The 14216-nt window shown below is 42.8% G+C and overlaps 1 protein-coding gene across 2 annotated transcripts; it reads left to right on the top strand.

Annotated features, from left to right (window-relative positions):
- The first annotated feature begins 441 nt into the window (after nt 1–441).
- On the top strand, nt 442–13507 carry rab3db (RAB3D, member RAS oncogene family, b). Of its 2 annotated transcripts, XM_046072004.1 has the most exons (6): nt 442–833; nt 4230–4466; nt 8736–8854; nt 9420–9544; nt 11023–11238; nt 11271–13507. In XM_046072004.1, exons 2-5 carry the CDS (start codon nt 4230–4232, stop codon nt 11208–11210), a joined length of 669 nt encoding a protein of 222 aa, XP_045927960.1. In that variant the 5' UTR covers nt 442–833; the 3' UTR covers nt 11211–11238; nt 11271–13507. The 2 variants fall into 2 exon arrangements, with proteins under 2 accessions (XP_045927960.1, XP_045927950.1); XM_046071994.1 differs by having other exon boundaries at nt 11023–13507.
- Nucleotides 13508–14216: the final 709 nt, after the last annotated feature.

Raw genomic sequence — 14216 nt, 5'->3', positions numbered from 1 at the left:
TATATATATATATATATATACACACACATATATATATATATATATATATATATATGTATATATATATATATACATATATATATATGTATATATATATATATATACATATATATATATATATATATATATATATATACATATATATATATATATACATATATATATATATATATATATATATATATATATATAATATGTTGCAAACTCACTATTGAGCCCTCCAAAGTCAAGTCCCTACTGCATGTTGTAGATACATAGGACAGGGGGAAAAAACTATAACAACTACAACTTCCTAACAAAACACTACAGGGACAATATATGAGCAGTGTACAATACATGTGAATATTTATAGCCTGGGCACACTTGTAGTCCACGTAGAGATAACATAAAACTACAACTAAAAACTACTATTCGTGTTGTTTCTCAAGGGTGTGTGCGTGCCCGCGCGCGCACGCGCCGTAGACAGCCCTCAGCTCGAGCCGTGAAGACGCAGCCTCGCAGCTTTTCAGCGGCAGCTCCGGTGTTCGCTTTAACTCTTTCACAGAGGGAGCTCCGGCTACAGTGTAAGCCTTATTAAACACTCAACTCGAGATCCGGGAGCTGCTCAAGTCCGCGAGCGAAGTAACGGAGAGAAGTAGCCTGTCGAGGGAAAGGACAGCAGGTCGGCTCCTGGTGCTGTTGCTGGAGCAGAAACGCATATTTCAGGTGTCAGCTCCACTTCTCGTGGGCTACTTTACCCCAGCATCTCACCGCCGGACGGAAGACAGCCGCGTAGCACTGAGCGAGAGTCGAAAGGGAAACCGAGTTGGACGTTTGTTTTCTTCACCAAGAAGGTGAGTTTCCAGCCGTTTTTTTCCTGCCTCACACTTCTTCACGACCGAGTGCTAATGGGGCAACTCCACAGAGTAAAGTTACATGTGTCATTTTAATTTAGTCCAACAGGAATGGTAGCCTACCAATGTTTGGCTTTTACCATCTGTTGTTGTTCGCCACACTATGGTTGCGTACAGTAAAGATATCGGGCATTGAATATTAGTCATTTTCCTATATGGACATACAACGAAGGTCCAGGCTTTTATCGTCCATATGTTTGCGTTTCTGTCATCCCGTTAATGAAAGAAGTGATGTGACAGCTGCCAACTAATCAATAGTGGTCATTTCCTGCGGGCTGCTGGCTCCTGGCTCAGCAAACAGTGCCAGCTGAGGGGATCTGGCTGCACCATCATCGGGCCCTGTTCTCCATAATGGCCTTTATTTGTTTTACTGCAGATAATGCTGCTCCAGTGTGCCATAAAGGAGCTCCCGTTGTCATCCATGCTGCAGCTCAGTAAATCCTCACTACGTGGGGGACGTATGTTCCCTCAGAGAGATGCCTGGCCCGAGATCATGGCAGGTGCTGCTGATGTGGGGGCCCCTTATCAAAGTCATCACAGCTGCTCCTGTAGGATCTGGTCGGGCTGTGTTGTTCTACAGTGTTCCCAGACATCAGTTATATTCAACATGTGGAGAAAGATTGCAGTCAGTTGTATTGCTTTGAATGGGTTTTTGACTCTGAGGGAACTTGACACCACACAATTACGCTACACTGCACAATAACAAGAAAACACTGTAAATCTTGTCATTTATATAACATATAAGTAATGGCTTTTTAGACTATTTGAGCCTATTTATTTGCCTGACACCCTGAGCTGCACAGCAAACATGAAGGACATGTGACTGGGTTTACCTAAGGCATAAACGGAGCTGAACAGGAGAATCATTGCTATGGGATCTATAAGTTCACACAAAAAGTTCCCCAGAGAGACCCTCACACAGGGCAGGCATCATGTGATTTGGGATTTCACAGCCAGTGTCTCGATAGACTAGAAAGAAGTGAGAGTTGTGATTTGAACACAGGCCTTTGTGTTACCCGGAGAGAACGCTTTTTGGTCTGGAAGGATTGTGTTTAAATGACGTGTACCAAGGCTTTAGATTCTGCCGTGAGGTGAAGTTGTGAAAAGGTGTTATTCTCCCACTGGCAGTCTCCAACAGCAGCGTTTCATTGCAACATGAGCCAGCACGCAAGGTTGCACAGGCTGGTATGTGTAAAAAGTCCGCTTCATACCACGCTGGACTAGAAGTATGTGTGTCACTGCAATTACAGAACAGCAATACAAAGCCAATGAAGGCTGAAGTTTTTACTTTTTACTGAAAGGTTACACCCCTCATTGGATTTTAGAGGATGTCAACATCGCATGGCTTCAAATCAGTCTGAGAGTTAAAATGGTTTCATCACACAGCAGCAAAATATTTTCTTGTAGCTCATACTGAATAATTAATGAGTAATATGGTTAGTGGTGTTTCCTTACTTGTTTAGCCCTGTAGCACAAGTTATTTAAGGTAGTTCATAAGGAACATGGACTCGTCCTCTCTTACCCTGGCGCTGTCATTACTGTGAGAGTGAATGATTCACAGCCTCCTCTCCTCCTTTTTTTCCCCCCACACCCCTTGGCGGTAGTGTGATAGATATCTCTATCCTCCTCTGGAGACTTCTGGCCAGTTAAAAGCTGAGTGAATGGACTGCTTTGACCACTAATGGGTCTTGCCGGCAGCTGAGTCCTAGTCTGGTCTCCACGGAGACGAGTGTCATCGGAGAGAGCCAGGGCTGGGCTGCACATTTTGATCAGCTGGGTGTGTGTTTTCAGAGGGGTGGCAAGTCCCCCCCCCCCCCGGCTCTCCTTTTCACACCCAGAGCTGTGCGGCTGCTCTCCCCTCCTCCCGCTGTTTGGATGGCTGATGCTAAAAGGCTTAATGGCAGGTGATCTCATACCTGCCCTCAGGAGAGATTACGCTGAGATGAATGGTTACAATGGAGCAGATGGACAGATGGCAAAGCTGCCCGTAATTATAACTAAACCTATTCTAAACTTTATGTCGCTGTTGTCTTTTTCATTTTGATTACAAACCTTTTAAAGGAGTCGTAACTGGAAACACGTTGATCACTGATGGATTTCACTAATATCTGGCCAAGCTTTGATACCAGTAGATCAATAACGCCACCTAGAAACTTCTGTAATAGTCTAGTGAGTGGAGCATGGTTGATTCCAGTGCTTAAGTTGATCAATCGATAAATTAATGAACAGAACATTGATCAGTGAGTTGGCCTAGGGGTTAAAGGTGCCCTGTGGAGCTTTCTTGTAAACAAACGACATATGTGTACCTTTTGGTTTTAAACACTGTGCTGTTCTTGCCACCAACTGTTGATCGAAGAAATTGCGGCAGGAATGTGTATCGCGTCACCTGCAAGCTCGCGGTTATGCATGTGCTGCCTCGTGCGTATGCAGGAACACAGCACTACTAGTGGTTAAATAAAAACTCTGCACAGTACCTTAAAGGCGCCAACCACGAACATGGCCAAGGACCCTTTTTTGCATGTCGTTCTCTGTCCTTTTCACCCTTCATTTCCTGTCATCTCTCTTCTGTCATTTGTCAAGCAAAAAAACTTTTGCTGATTGCATTTCTTTGTTAAAAAACATTGTAAATGCTGAATTGTTTTTGGTTTTAGAACTGTTGGTCAGACAAACAAGACATTTGAAGACATCGCCTTGGGCTCTGGGAAACTGTGACGGGCTTTTCTCGCTACTTTTGTGACACTGTATAGACTAATTGGCTAACAGGCAAATGTCCGTCCAATATTCACTGTCTTTTAGCTCTGTTTTTTGTCTCTACCATCCCCAGAGGGAAATGTTTGGCTCTTTAACTGCTAAATGCTCCAGTATGTTCACCAGCTAGTTGCCCGTATGTCGGTTTGTTGCCGGGAAGTTGACCCTATGAGAGCGGTGAGAGTGAACCATAAGAGTAAAGTTGCAGGCTGGACAGCTAAACAATGATCTGAAACTTGCTATAAAGTCCCGTAAAGCCGAGGGGAGCTGCAGAGTCAGGTGATAATCCTCTGTAGGAGGGCTGCACGACATGGTAAAAAAAATTCTATTACGATTTGCGATGTGATTTCTGATTAGTGGGAATGATAATGTGACATTTGTTGGGGTCTGTACCAAACACAAGATTTGTTGGCCAGGGTGTCTACTGGTACATTATAATTATATATAATATAAGTTCTGTCACACATTTTACCTTCATCAAAAGAATTGCAGCTTCTGTGATTTGGATATTGCAGTTGGCCATATTGCATGTTATGTTCAGACTGTGATTGCAGTCATGTGTTTTTTCGCCCTCTCCTCCCTGTCTAGATGGCATCAAGTGACTCGCGGCTGCAGCAGCAGCCCTCCCAGAAGGATGCGGCCGATCAGAACTTTGATTACATGTTCAAGCTGCTGATCATTGGTAACAGCAGCGTGGGCAAAACCTCCTTCCTGTTCCGCTACGCAGACGACTCCTTCACCTCCGCCTTCGTCAGCACCGTGGGCATTGACTTCAAGGTCAAGACTGTTTTCCGCAATGACAAGAGGATCAAGCTGCAGATCTGGGTGAGTGGATTAAAGATAATACTTTAGGGTTTCTTCTGGTATTACATTGCATTACCACACTGCCATTTGTAATAAGTAAACAAAAAAAACACAAGCAACGGGTTCTTTCTGCCAAACTGCAGCCACAGCTAATAATTTAACTTTTTGAATTTGTTGTTGTTAAGGAACGTGGGTGCTCCAGTCTCATCATTGTTGTCGTATTGCTTTAGATGTAAATAAAGGAACACAGGGAGATAAAGACAAGCAAAGTGAGCCCATGTAGAATGCCTGTTGGCACCAAGGACAACGTGGAGATAAAAGGCTCACCATAAGACCTTTTAAAGACAATGGTCTGTCTAGAATTGTGAGTTTGGCCCGTGTGCAAGTTTAGCCTCTGAATTGTGCAAGCGTAAAAAGCAAGACTTCCTCATAGGTTAATTCTCATTCCTACTCTTTACCATTATCTGGCATCAACTGCTCTTCCAAGTGTTCACATACATGTGTAAAGTAGGCAGATCCACTTGAGGAAAAGAGTTAAGTTTTTAGGTTTCCATTCTTTTGATGGGTGCTACAAAGCCCAGTTGGAGGTCAGGGTTAAGGGAGACGAGGAGCTGTGTTACCTCAGATCTGGAGGTATTTTGCCTTTCATCAAATCAGCAGTGACTTCAGGGCAGCTGTGAACACAATACGAACATAATATCACCTTTTAAGTTGACACAGTGAACTGTAGCATTCACAGTACTTACAAATCCATCGGACAGGAGCAATATTGGAATATCTTTGGTGTCTTGTTTTGGTCCGATATATCTGTCTATTTCGCTGCTAAATGTTCCACTATGTTCAGCCCTGAGTTTCTAACTTTGTCTGGCTGCTGTTTGCTGGCCAGGAACAGCAGGTTTTTAGAGCTTTTTCACTGAAAATAGCAGTGTGCTGCGGCCAAAAATGATCATTGTTCATGTAAAAATATTATAGTTGCTTTAAATTTATGGCTTGTGGATTTAGATAATATCAATGCAGTTTTAGGTTTTAATGAATTTACACAAACTAATCAAATGTATTGGGTTTCCCGTGTATTCTATAACCTTTTTGTGGGTAATCGGTTTTGTTCGTTAGTGTTCCTCTTTGGTAATTCAGCCACATGTCATGAGTTTGTGGCTTTTTTGACCAACTCTGCAGCAAGACATGCAACAGTTACTGTAACTCACATTTTAAACAGCTACGCAAGTATATTCAATGCCATTTAGCAGTTAGAGTTTAATCACTCTTCACAGTGGGACTACACTCTAAAAGTTGGTTTGCTCATCATACTAGTGTGTCCTAGCCAGTGACAGTTGTTTAATGTCTTTATTGGCCCTGAAAGTTTGAAATATAACCCTTGCGATGTCATCAGGGTTATCTCAGCTTGGTCTTGGAGACTTTTCCAAAGCTTTCCAAAGCAAGGATGTCAGTTTAAAAGACATTGCAAGTATAACGAAAAAACATGATCAAACTGAATTATGGGAGTTTTAAAAACTTTATAGAAGCATACATTTTTTTGGAATCTACTTATTTGCTTTCTTCCCGAAAGTTTAATCAATACCACTTTCCTGTGTGTATGGTAAATATAAGGTTACAGCCAGCCGTTGTTAAGCTTGAACCTAAAGACCGGAAACAGCTCTAGCCGGATATACGCCTCTCCCAGCTTTAATAAAAACCTGAACCCTGGTCGTCATTACAGGGTTTTTACATTGTACTATATGGTGTATCCTTAAGTGTCCTCCACCTGCACATTCCGCAGTACACTACAAATCCTATTGCTATACATTGTTAGGGCTGTTCAAACAGATGATTCATTTGAATCAACAGCGTGTGAGCCACTGTGTGACAAACGCTGACCGAGATGAATCAGCAGCTGAGGAGCCCACACCAAAACACACACGCAATCACCTGCCTGACCAAACATGTGTCTCTGTGAAATGACATGCAGCGTTAGTTGGGTGAAACAGTCAAACAGCTGAGCAGCAGGGCGAAATAATTAATGACTCCATAATGTGTTTTAGGTAATTATGTGATTGGTTGGGATTTGGGACGGTGGGCACATTGTGTGTCTGGCCTTGACTACTGGTGGTGCTGCTGAATAACAAAGAGAACTGGTATTTCCTAAGCTCAGGAAGCAGAGGAAGTTCCCTATCAACATCTGACAGAGACATAATGAAGATATACTACAGCGCTAGCGTAGCAGTGTATTTAAAGGGTGTGGGACCAGCAGCCATGTCTTCCAAGTCCTCCCTTATGTGGTGTTAATAATCAACTCTGGGAAATTTCCTGGCTGTTTAAAATCATGTTAGCTCCCATTGAACACCATTAGTAAGAGATTTGGCCAAGCCCTTAGACAAAGAGCATTGCTGATGATCCCACTCTGCCAGCTGCTAGCCTCCCTGCCTTTGTATATCATGGAAAAAGTCTAGCCTGATAACACACCACATGGCCCTTGCACAGTGAACACGCAGAGCTCGAGCGTATGTACAGCGTGTTCACGCTATGTACACATGTTGTTTACATCCCGCCTTTTTGTGTCATGGAAGTATGTTTCCGATCTTTGAGCAAACACATGCATGCATGCGCGCACACACACACACACACACACCTTTGGCAAACTTAGCATAAACACATCAACACATGCGTGGTAACCCAGGGGATGATATCTTGTGTGTGCCACTGCTTTGTGTTGGCAGATAATATAAACGCAGGTGATGTGTGTTTAAAAATCAGGGTCCCAGTGACGTCCGAGTCTCTGACCATGTGGACGCCTGATTTAAATCATCATACATATACACACGAGGGAGCGGCTTTTGTTTACTAGCTGGGGTTGATTATAGCAACCCCAGAGACAGTCTATTTGGTTAGACATCCCATTACGCTGTCAACTATTTGTTCATCTCTGTATGGATGAGATAAAGATGGGCCTGGAATATTTCACCCTTTTTACTAAAACAAAAATAACCACTGACAGAAAGCAGACTCTGACTGTGGCATTGGAAAGAATGAAAGCAAGGGTAAGCAATGTTTCTTTTCCTGCTGTCTCTGATAGAAGGATTTATGCAGCAGACTGCCCTCTATCTTGTCCATTTTGTAAAGTGAGAAGGATCATTTGGGCCGACCGTCCAGAGCAGTCCTGGCTGTAATGGAACATTCATAACCTTAAATGGCCTCGGGTTACCTGGACAACCCACTCCCCCTCCTCTTCACTGTGAGGAAAACATCAGACAAAACCAGGAACGCACACATATGCCCCTCCATGCAAATGAAGGACGCAGACAGGTTTCCAAAGTAAATGTGAGAGTGGAGGGGAGTGGCTCTACTCAGTCTATGTGTTTGATCCTGTTTTTCTTTAAGCATCCACTATACTACTTTGAGCCATTGACTGTGACATCACACATTTAATTAGATAATGGCTCTGATAAACGGGTCACTCATCGTGGCGGGGGCGGCAGCACCGCCGAGCAGCCACACCTCCTCTGACTCAGTGTGTTTCTTCTTGCTGGCTGGCCAGAAGTGAAACACACTGATGAGAAGTGATTGTGGCAGGAGCTCATATCACATTGCCATCTTCTGGTGGACTGTGTGGAGCGGTGCAAGTGGAATGCTGATGTGGTAATGACGCCAAGTACTTTGGTGCTTTGGAAGGAGAGAAATGCATGAAGCTTGCACAGAGTGCATTCATACTATAGCCTCTCCCTTTGTAACATTATTATTTCCCAGTACACAGGATCCATAACTATTTGTTTTACTTTGTTTGTCCACTTCAAATTAAACCACACATAAACCGACTTGTGTACTTCCGCAGATATAAGGGGGGGTGGGTGTGTGGAAAGATTGTGGAAAACATTTCGAGGTTGGGGGAGGGTGTTTGAAACCGCTGAACTTGACTGCTCTGTACACCCATGTATGAAATGACTGTACACCTGTATGACGTTTCTGAATTAGAGATTGATATTAGAGTAGATCACTGACTCCTGTGGCTAAATGATAGATCCCCTCCGCATACATGGTGTCAGTGCAACTCAGAGCTAACTTGTAAGAGACAAGTGTTGCAGCAATAGGCTGTAGTTTGGACAATATTGCCCCCTTGTGGTTTCAAATCATGTGGTGTTGGGTCTCTGTAAATAATATTACAGAGTACGATCTAGACCTGCTCTGTATGAAAAGTGCAGTGAGATAACTTTCATTATGAATTGACGCTATATAAATTAAATTGAACTGAATTGAATGATCACAGGGGAATATTTATTTATTTATTTGTGTGTGTAGGATACAGCAGGGCAAGAGCGCTACCGTACCATCACCACAGCCTACTACAGAGGAGCCATGGGCTTCCTGCTCATGTATGACATCACTAACCAGGACTCCTTCAACGCAGTACAGGACTGGTGAGTTGGACATGTTTGGTCGTTATGTTGTAGACATAATTCCAGAGATAGTCCCACCATGTGAATAATTATGAAGCACTTTTGCTCATAAGTCCGGAAAAGGTGGAAAAGCAGGCTACTATTTTTTTAACTGATTCCTTGGTCGGTCACCTGTCTGTCCATGTAGGCCGTGTCCATTTCTTCCTACACACCTCTACCCTTTGTGCTATTTTGCAAAACATATGTAATACATTTTTTCACCTCCTTCCTACAGATTTTACCCAATCTTCACCAAATGTGCTACATAACACATTTCGAAGACCTCAAACTTATATGTTTTCATTTGTTTTATGGCATTCAACATGCGACATGCACACATCAACTTTGAGTGGTGCTGCAAAGGTTGATGGCTTTTTCTTGTTAGTGGCACTACACACATTTTTGTTTTACCAATTTAAGTGCTGACCTGTAAGTTCATATTTTTATATTTATTTATCATATCTGATTTGTTGGGTTCTATATTGTTTACAGATCCGTTTGTCCTTACTGCTTTTAATCATGTTGAATGTGAACATCTGTCCCACAGGGCGACGCAGATCAAGACTTACTCTTGGGACAATGCTCAGGTGATCCTAGTTGGTAACAAGTGTGACCTGGAGGACGATAGGCTCATACCCACAGAGGACGGCCAGCGATTGGCAGAGGAACTAGGTAAAAACTCCTAAGCTGCTTGCACGCTGCTCAGACTGCGTCTTAACTAACCAACCAACAGAAACATTCTGAAGTTGGCAGCAGTTGGTTTCAGTTTTTAGAATGTTCAGAAAACCAACTGTCAGTCAGCAACTGACCAGACAGACTATTGTTTCCTACTTTTTCTTATTTAAGTCACAAGGTCGAATGCAATCACTTTTTGCATTGGCCCTTTAAAGGTATTTCAACAGGTTAAAAGGACTGGGTGAGCCACAATCAGCCATAATGCCTATATAACGCTCATAATTGAAATCAATTCATTTTGAGAACCTTTCAGTCACAAGTTAGGAGGTGGAATAATTTTTTTGGCAAGTGCAAAAATAGGCTATATTGGCTATTTAAATGTATTTCAACTGGTAAAAAGGACTGATTTAGCTATACTCTGTCTTTTTGGCAAGTGCAATACTACAAAACTCCATAAATCAACTGGTTGTAAATGGACTGGGTTGGTTGGCATAGAGCAAGCAAAAATAATGCCATAAAGATAATTGCAAGAGAGACACTTTATTTTATTTATAGCCCAACCCAGCCGTGAATCATGTTAATTAAAGACTATAGTCTGTTTTCCAAATATAAACAAGGATATTAAACATAGGCCTACCAAACACAAATTTCATCTGCAACAATAGGCTAATTGTATTGCCTATGATAAGGTTTTGTCAGGACTGTGCAAACACTTTGCAACTGTGATTATTCCGTTAAATGAAACATTAACGTTTCATAAAGATCTGCCTTTGCTACCATGGACATAAAGTGAGGCTTATTTCCACATTATGACTGTTTGAAATAAAAGCAGCTGTAGATGTAGATACTGGACATTACAGCTTTAACATGCTGCACTCGCTCCCACAAAGAGCAGTCTCTTTTTCGGCGGATGATCACTTTTCTCCCTGGCGTCTGTCGCTTCCTCCAGCAAATGTTCTGATTCGGATTGTGCACGTTGAAGAGAGGCTGTTTACAGATGGTTCCGTTGTCAATGGGAGGGAGAGGAGCGAGTACTGGACACCTTGCTAACCGACATTGACACCAAAGAAAGTCGTGCGCGCTGACGTTCTGCATGCGAGTACAGGCTTAGCTGTCAAGGGAACACTCTCAGAATGTTGCGGTTTGTTGGAAAACGGCGCACATTGGTCCGACTTTCTACGACTTCACCCACCCCGACTAGACATGCCAAACTCTAAAGATTTCATCCGACTGACACAGACTGACAGCGACGAACACTGACTGACGGTGTACACTGATCCAACAGTTGGTGACGGTTGGCATTTGTCGGGGCATGCAGCTTTATCCTCGCACAGTTTTTTATTTTTGTAAAACTTCTACCTGTTGGCGTCTGCAGACAACTCCTGTGACATGCATACGTCTACGGTATTAGTTCAGAGTAAATGTAATGAAACCATGTTTTGCCACGTGTGTTTCGTGCCCGTGCTCCCCCTCAGGTTTCCAGTTCTTCGAGGCCAGCGCTAAGGACAACATCAACGTGAAGCAGGTGTTTGAGCGTCTGGTGGACGTCATCTGTGAGAAGATGAACGAGAGCATGGAGGGAGACATCAACCTTGTAACCAATCACAGGAACCAGGGCCTTAAAGACTCGCCTTCAGAGAGCAACGGGGGCTGTGCTTGCTAAACCATCTGCCTGATTACCAAGACCGCCAACACACACACACACACACACACACACACACACACACACACACACACACACACACACACACACTGATAGTCATACATAAAGACCAAATCCTTCTCTGTGCCTAAACCATGGAAAGTGCCACACCTCTTCCTCATTCTACACTCCAGCAATGCCCAACTCTGCTTTGCCCACACTGCAACCAAAGGACTCTCTAGCTGAGATAATCTTCATCAGTGCTGTCAGAACTCTCTCCACTCCAGGCCTGTCTCTCTGTCTTTTCCCCTTAGTGGACCACTCTGTCTCTTTCCATCTCTGTGGTCTGTTTCTTGATTCAGAAAGGGATTTATGTTAAATAGAGGGAAAATATCACAGCAGCTTCCAAAATGACAGTTCAGAGAGTGTTGTGCATATTGTAATCATAACTAGGATGCTTCATGCTCATGGCTGATTGAAGGAGAGAAGAATGAATCACTTTTCAACAGACTACTTGAAATGATGTATGTCTCAAACAAGGGCATACTGAGCTTTGCAAGGCTCAAAGCGTGCTAAGCTCATTTTAAACAGCCAGGAAATATTCCTCATCTTGACCTGACTCTTAATGCCAGTTCTGCGCTGCCCTTTGCCTCCCTCGGTGCTTCTCTAAGGTTTTTAAAGCCTTTTCTTGTGCCCTAATGCTGAGACAGCAGGAGGGTTGTGGTAATGGTAAACGTTGAGCTCTGTCCTCTTTGCTGTGCAAGCGTGCTCGTGTGAGGAAGTCGTTGGTGACACTTTGTCACCTGTCACATGACCTGCCTCATGGCATGTCCTCTCTCACCCCTTTGTGCCACTCTTTCTTTAACGCCTTTTCTCACACACACACCCATGCTTTACCGTTACACACACACACACACACACATGCTGCTCCCTTACTGCAGCATGGCAAAACAGTTGGTCTGGCAAACCTGCTAATCTTAATAACGGAGTATTTACAAAGTGGTGAACATTCTGTCTTATTTTTTTTTTGTTTGTTTGTTACTGACATTGTGACTGTTTTGTGGAAATGCAGCAAAGTCTGTGTGTGTATACTCAGAAAGGGAAGAACACGGCTCTCTGAGAAGAATAAGTCTAGTCAACTGTGATGTTGCTACTATCAGGAAAAGCAATGTGCGGGAGCAGAATGTTAGATAAAAGGGCCCCTGTCACTTTATATCCCATTACTGTAATATCTCAGCTTGTCATTGAAGTGAATAAATAGGGTTTTATCCACATTGTTATGTTTGCCATCAGTTAAACTGTACTTTTTTTGTTCCATTATTCCATTTTTTTGATATTTAAGCATTGAACTGTCAACCTCCCCCTGCTGAAAACTGATGAAATTGTGTTTGAAAGTAGCCTACCTGAAAGTGTCTTAGAACTGTACGACGAATCAGGAATGAAAAAAAATACATTGGTATTTTTTTACTATTATTATTTGTTAATTGTGCCATTCCACCATCACTGTCCACATGCTGACTACTGACAGTTAGTCGGTTAGTGTCAACCCTAACCTCTGCACCATGATAGCAACCTCACGTTCCCAACATCACACCCTGTCGTTGCTCTGCACAGCCTGGAGGGGTTGGTTCACAACAGGTGGCCAGCTCACTCCTTGCTGCTGTATGAGCCTATGGTCATCTCTCCTGTATGTGTGTGCTGCTGAACAGTGATATAGTTTTACAGATAGCTGATATTATCATCTCATTTGTACCACACTGAGCTTTCAGCAGGGGTTTAACATAAGGAGGCTGGACAAGGTAGCTGACTCATAACACTACATTTGTATTACAACATGTGCATAATGCACTTTGCAGTTTTGCAATATATTTAAATGGAATGCATCAGAGAGCATAATAATAGCTGTAATGGTTTCACTAAAGGAGCTTACAATGGCGGCTGCTGCTTGAATACATATTGAATGTGCTAGACTTGTACTCGGCACTATTGTGCTAAACTGTCCACTGATATTGACTTTTTAACCACTGACTCTGATGCTTTTGTACAAATAAGTCTGTAGCATTCGGAGCTGTTAGTCTGGGCTGTGCGCTTTCTTTCTCATGATCTATTTGTTTTCACGTGTTGCATTCCTGATTGGTCGCTTTCTAAAAGAGGGGACATCAGATTATTTGATCCCTTTATTTTAGGTTCTGTATGTGTTGGATGGAAGCATTGTAAAAAAATAAAATAAAATAAAAGCATCATCTTATAAACACAAATAAATTGAATATGTTGAAGAATGTGTATATGAAAATAAAGAATATATTCATTACAAACGAGGGAGCGTTATTGCAAATCATTGTCTTCAGTTCCTTTTACAAATCAGTTACAGAGGGTACATGATGACAGCAGCATCTTAAGTGTAATTTATGACCATGAATCCTACCTCCTAACCCCAAAACATTAGGCCTGGGAGTATTTATTTATTTTTTTTCATGTGTTATCTGAAAAACCAGAGAAACCACACTCTGCCATTGTCCTCTACAACAATACATATTTCCTCATCCTCCTCTTCCTGCCACTGTGATCAGTAAGACATACCTTCCCTATGCAGGGCCTCCATATACTTTAAAAACCTTATCCGAGGCTCAGTTTTCACTATGTGGAGCAAGTTCAGATGTCATCTATAGCTGAATGTCGTCATGGGAGTGAAATGCAGATTTTCTTTACATCAGTACCGACTTCACTGGGATCAGGCTGTCCGCTCCCCTTTCATGTGATAAATAAGGTCTTAAATGCATTTAAACTGACGGGGATGGGCCGCCACGCCCCCTAGACAACTTATCGGAGAAACAGGGGTATCTGCAGCTCTGATAATGCTGGTCAAACGAAGAAAACATGTGGGTGCAGTAAGCAGATAAGAAACCGTTTGGGTCTGCTTCTTATACTCTGTGGTTTCTGTTTGGGTACTTGGATACATGCAGGGATTAATTTGGCGCGGGGCCAGCCAAGAGCTCAGCTCCACCTCCTCAGATCGCATTCTGAATG

The sequence above is a fragment of the Micropterus dolomieu genome, linkage group LG02 (assembly GCF_021292245.1).
Source record: "Micropterus dolomieu isolate WLL.071019.BEF.003 ecotype Adirondacks linkage group LG02, ASM2129224v1, whole genome shotgun sequence".
NCBI lineage: Eukaryota > Metazoa > Chordata > Actinopteri > Centrarchiformes > Centrarchidae > Micropterus > Micropterus dolomieu.
This window is presented reverse-complemented; position numbering and strand designations above follow the sequence as displayed.

Coding starts and splice junctions, on each gene's coding strand:
- rab3db (XM_046072004.1), top strand. CDS start 4,230: ATGGCATCAAGTGACTCGCGGCTGCAGCAGCAGCCCTCCCAGAAGGAT. Junction 4,467..8,735: donor GGATCAAGCTGCAGATCTGG/GTGAGTGGATTA, acceptor TTGTGTGTGTAG/GATACAGCAGGGCAAGAGCG. Junction 9,545..11,022: donor GCGATTGGCAGAGGAACTAG/GTAAAAACTCCT, acceptor GCTCCCCCTCAG/GTTTCCAGTTCTTCGAGGCC.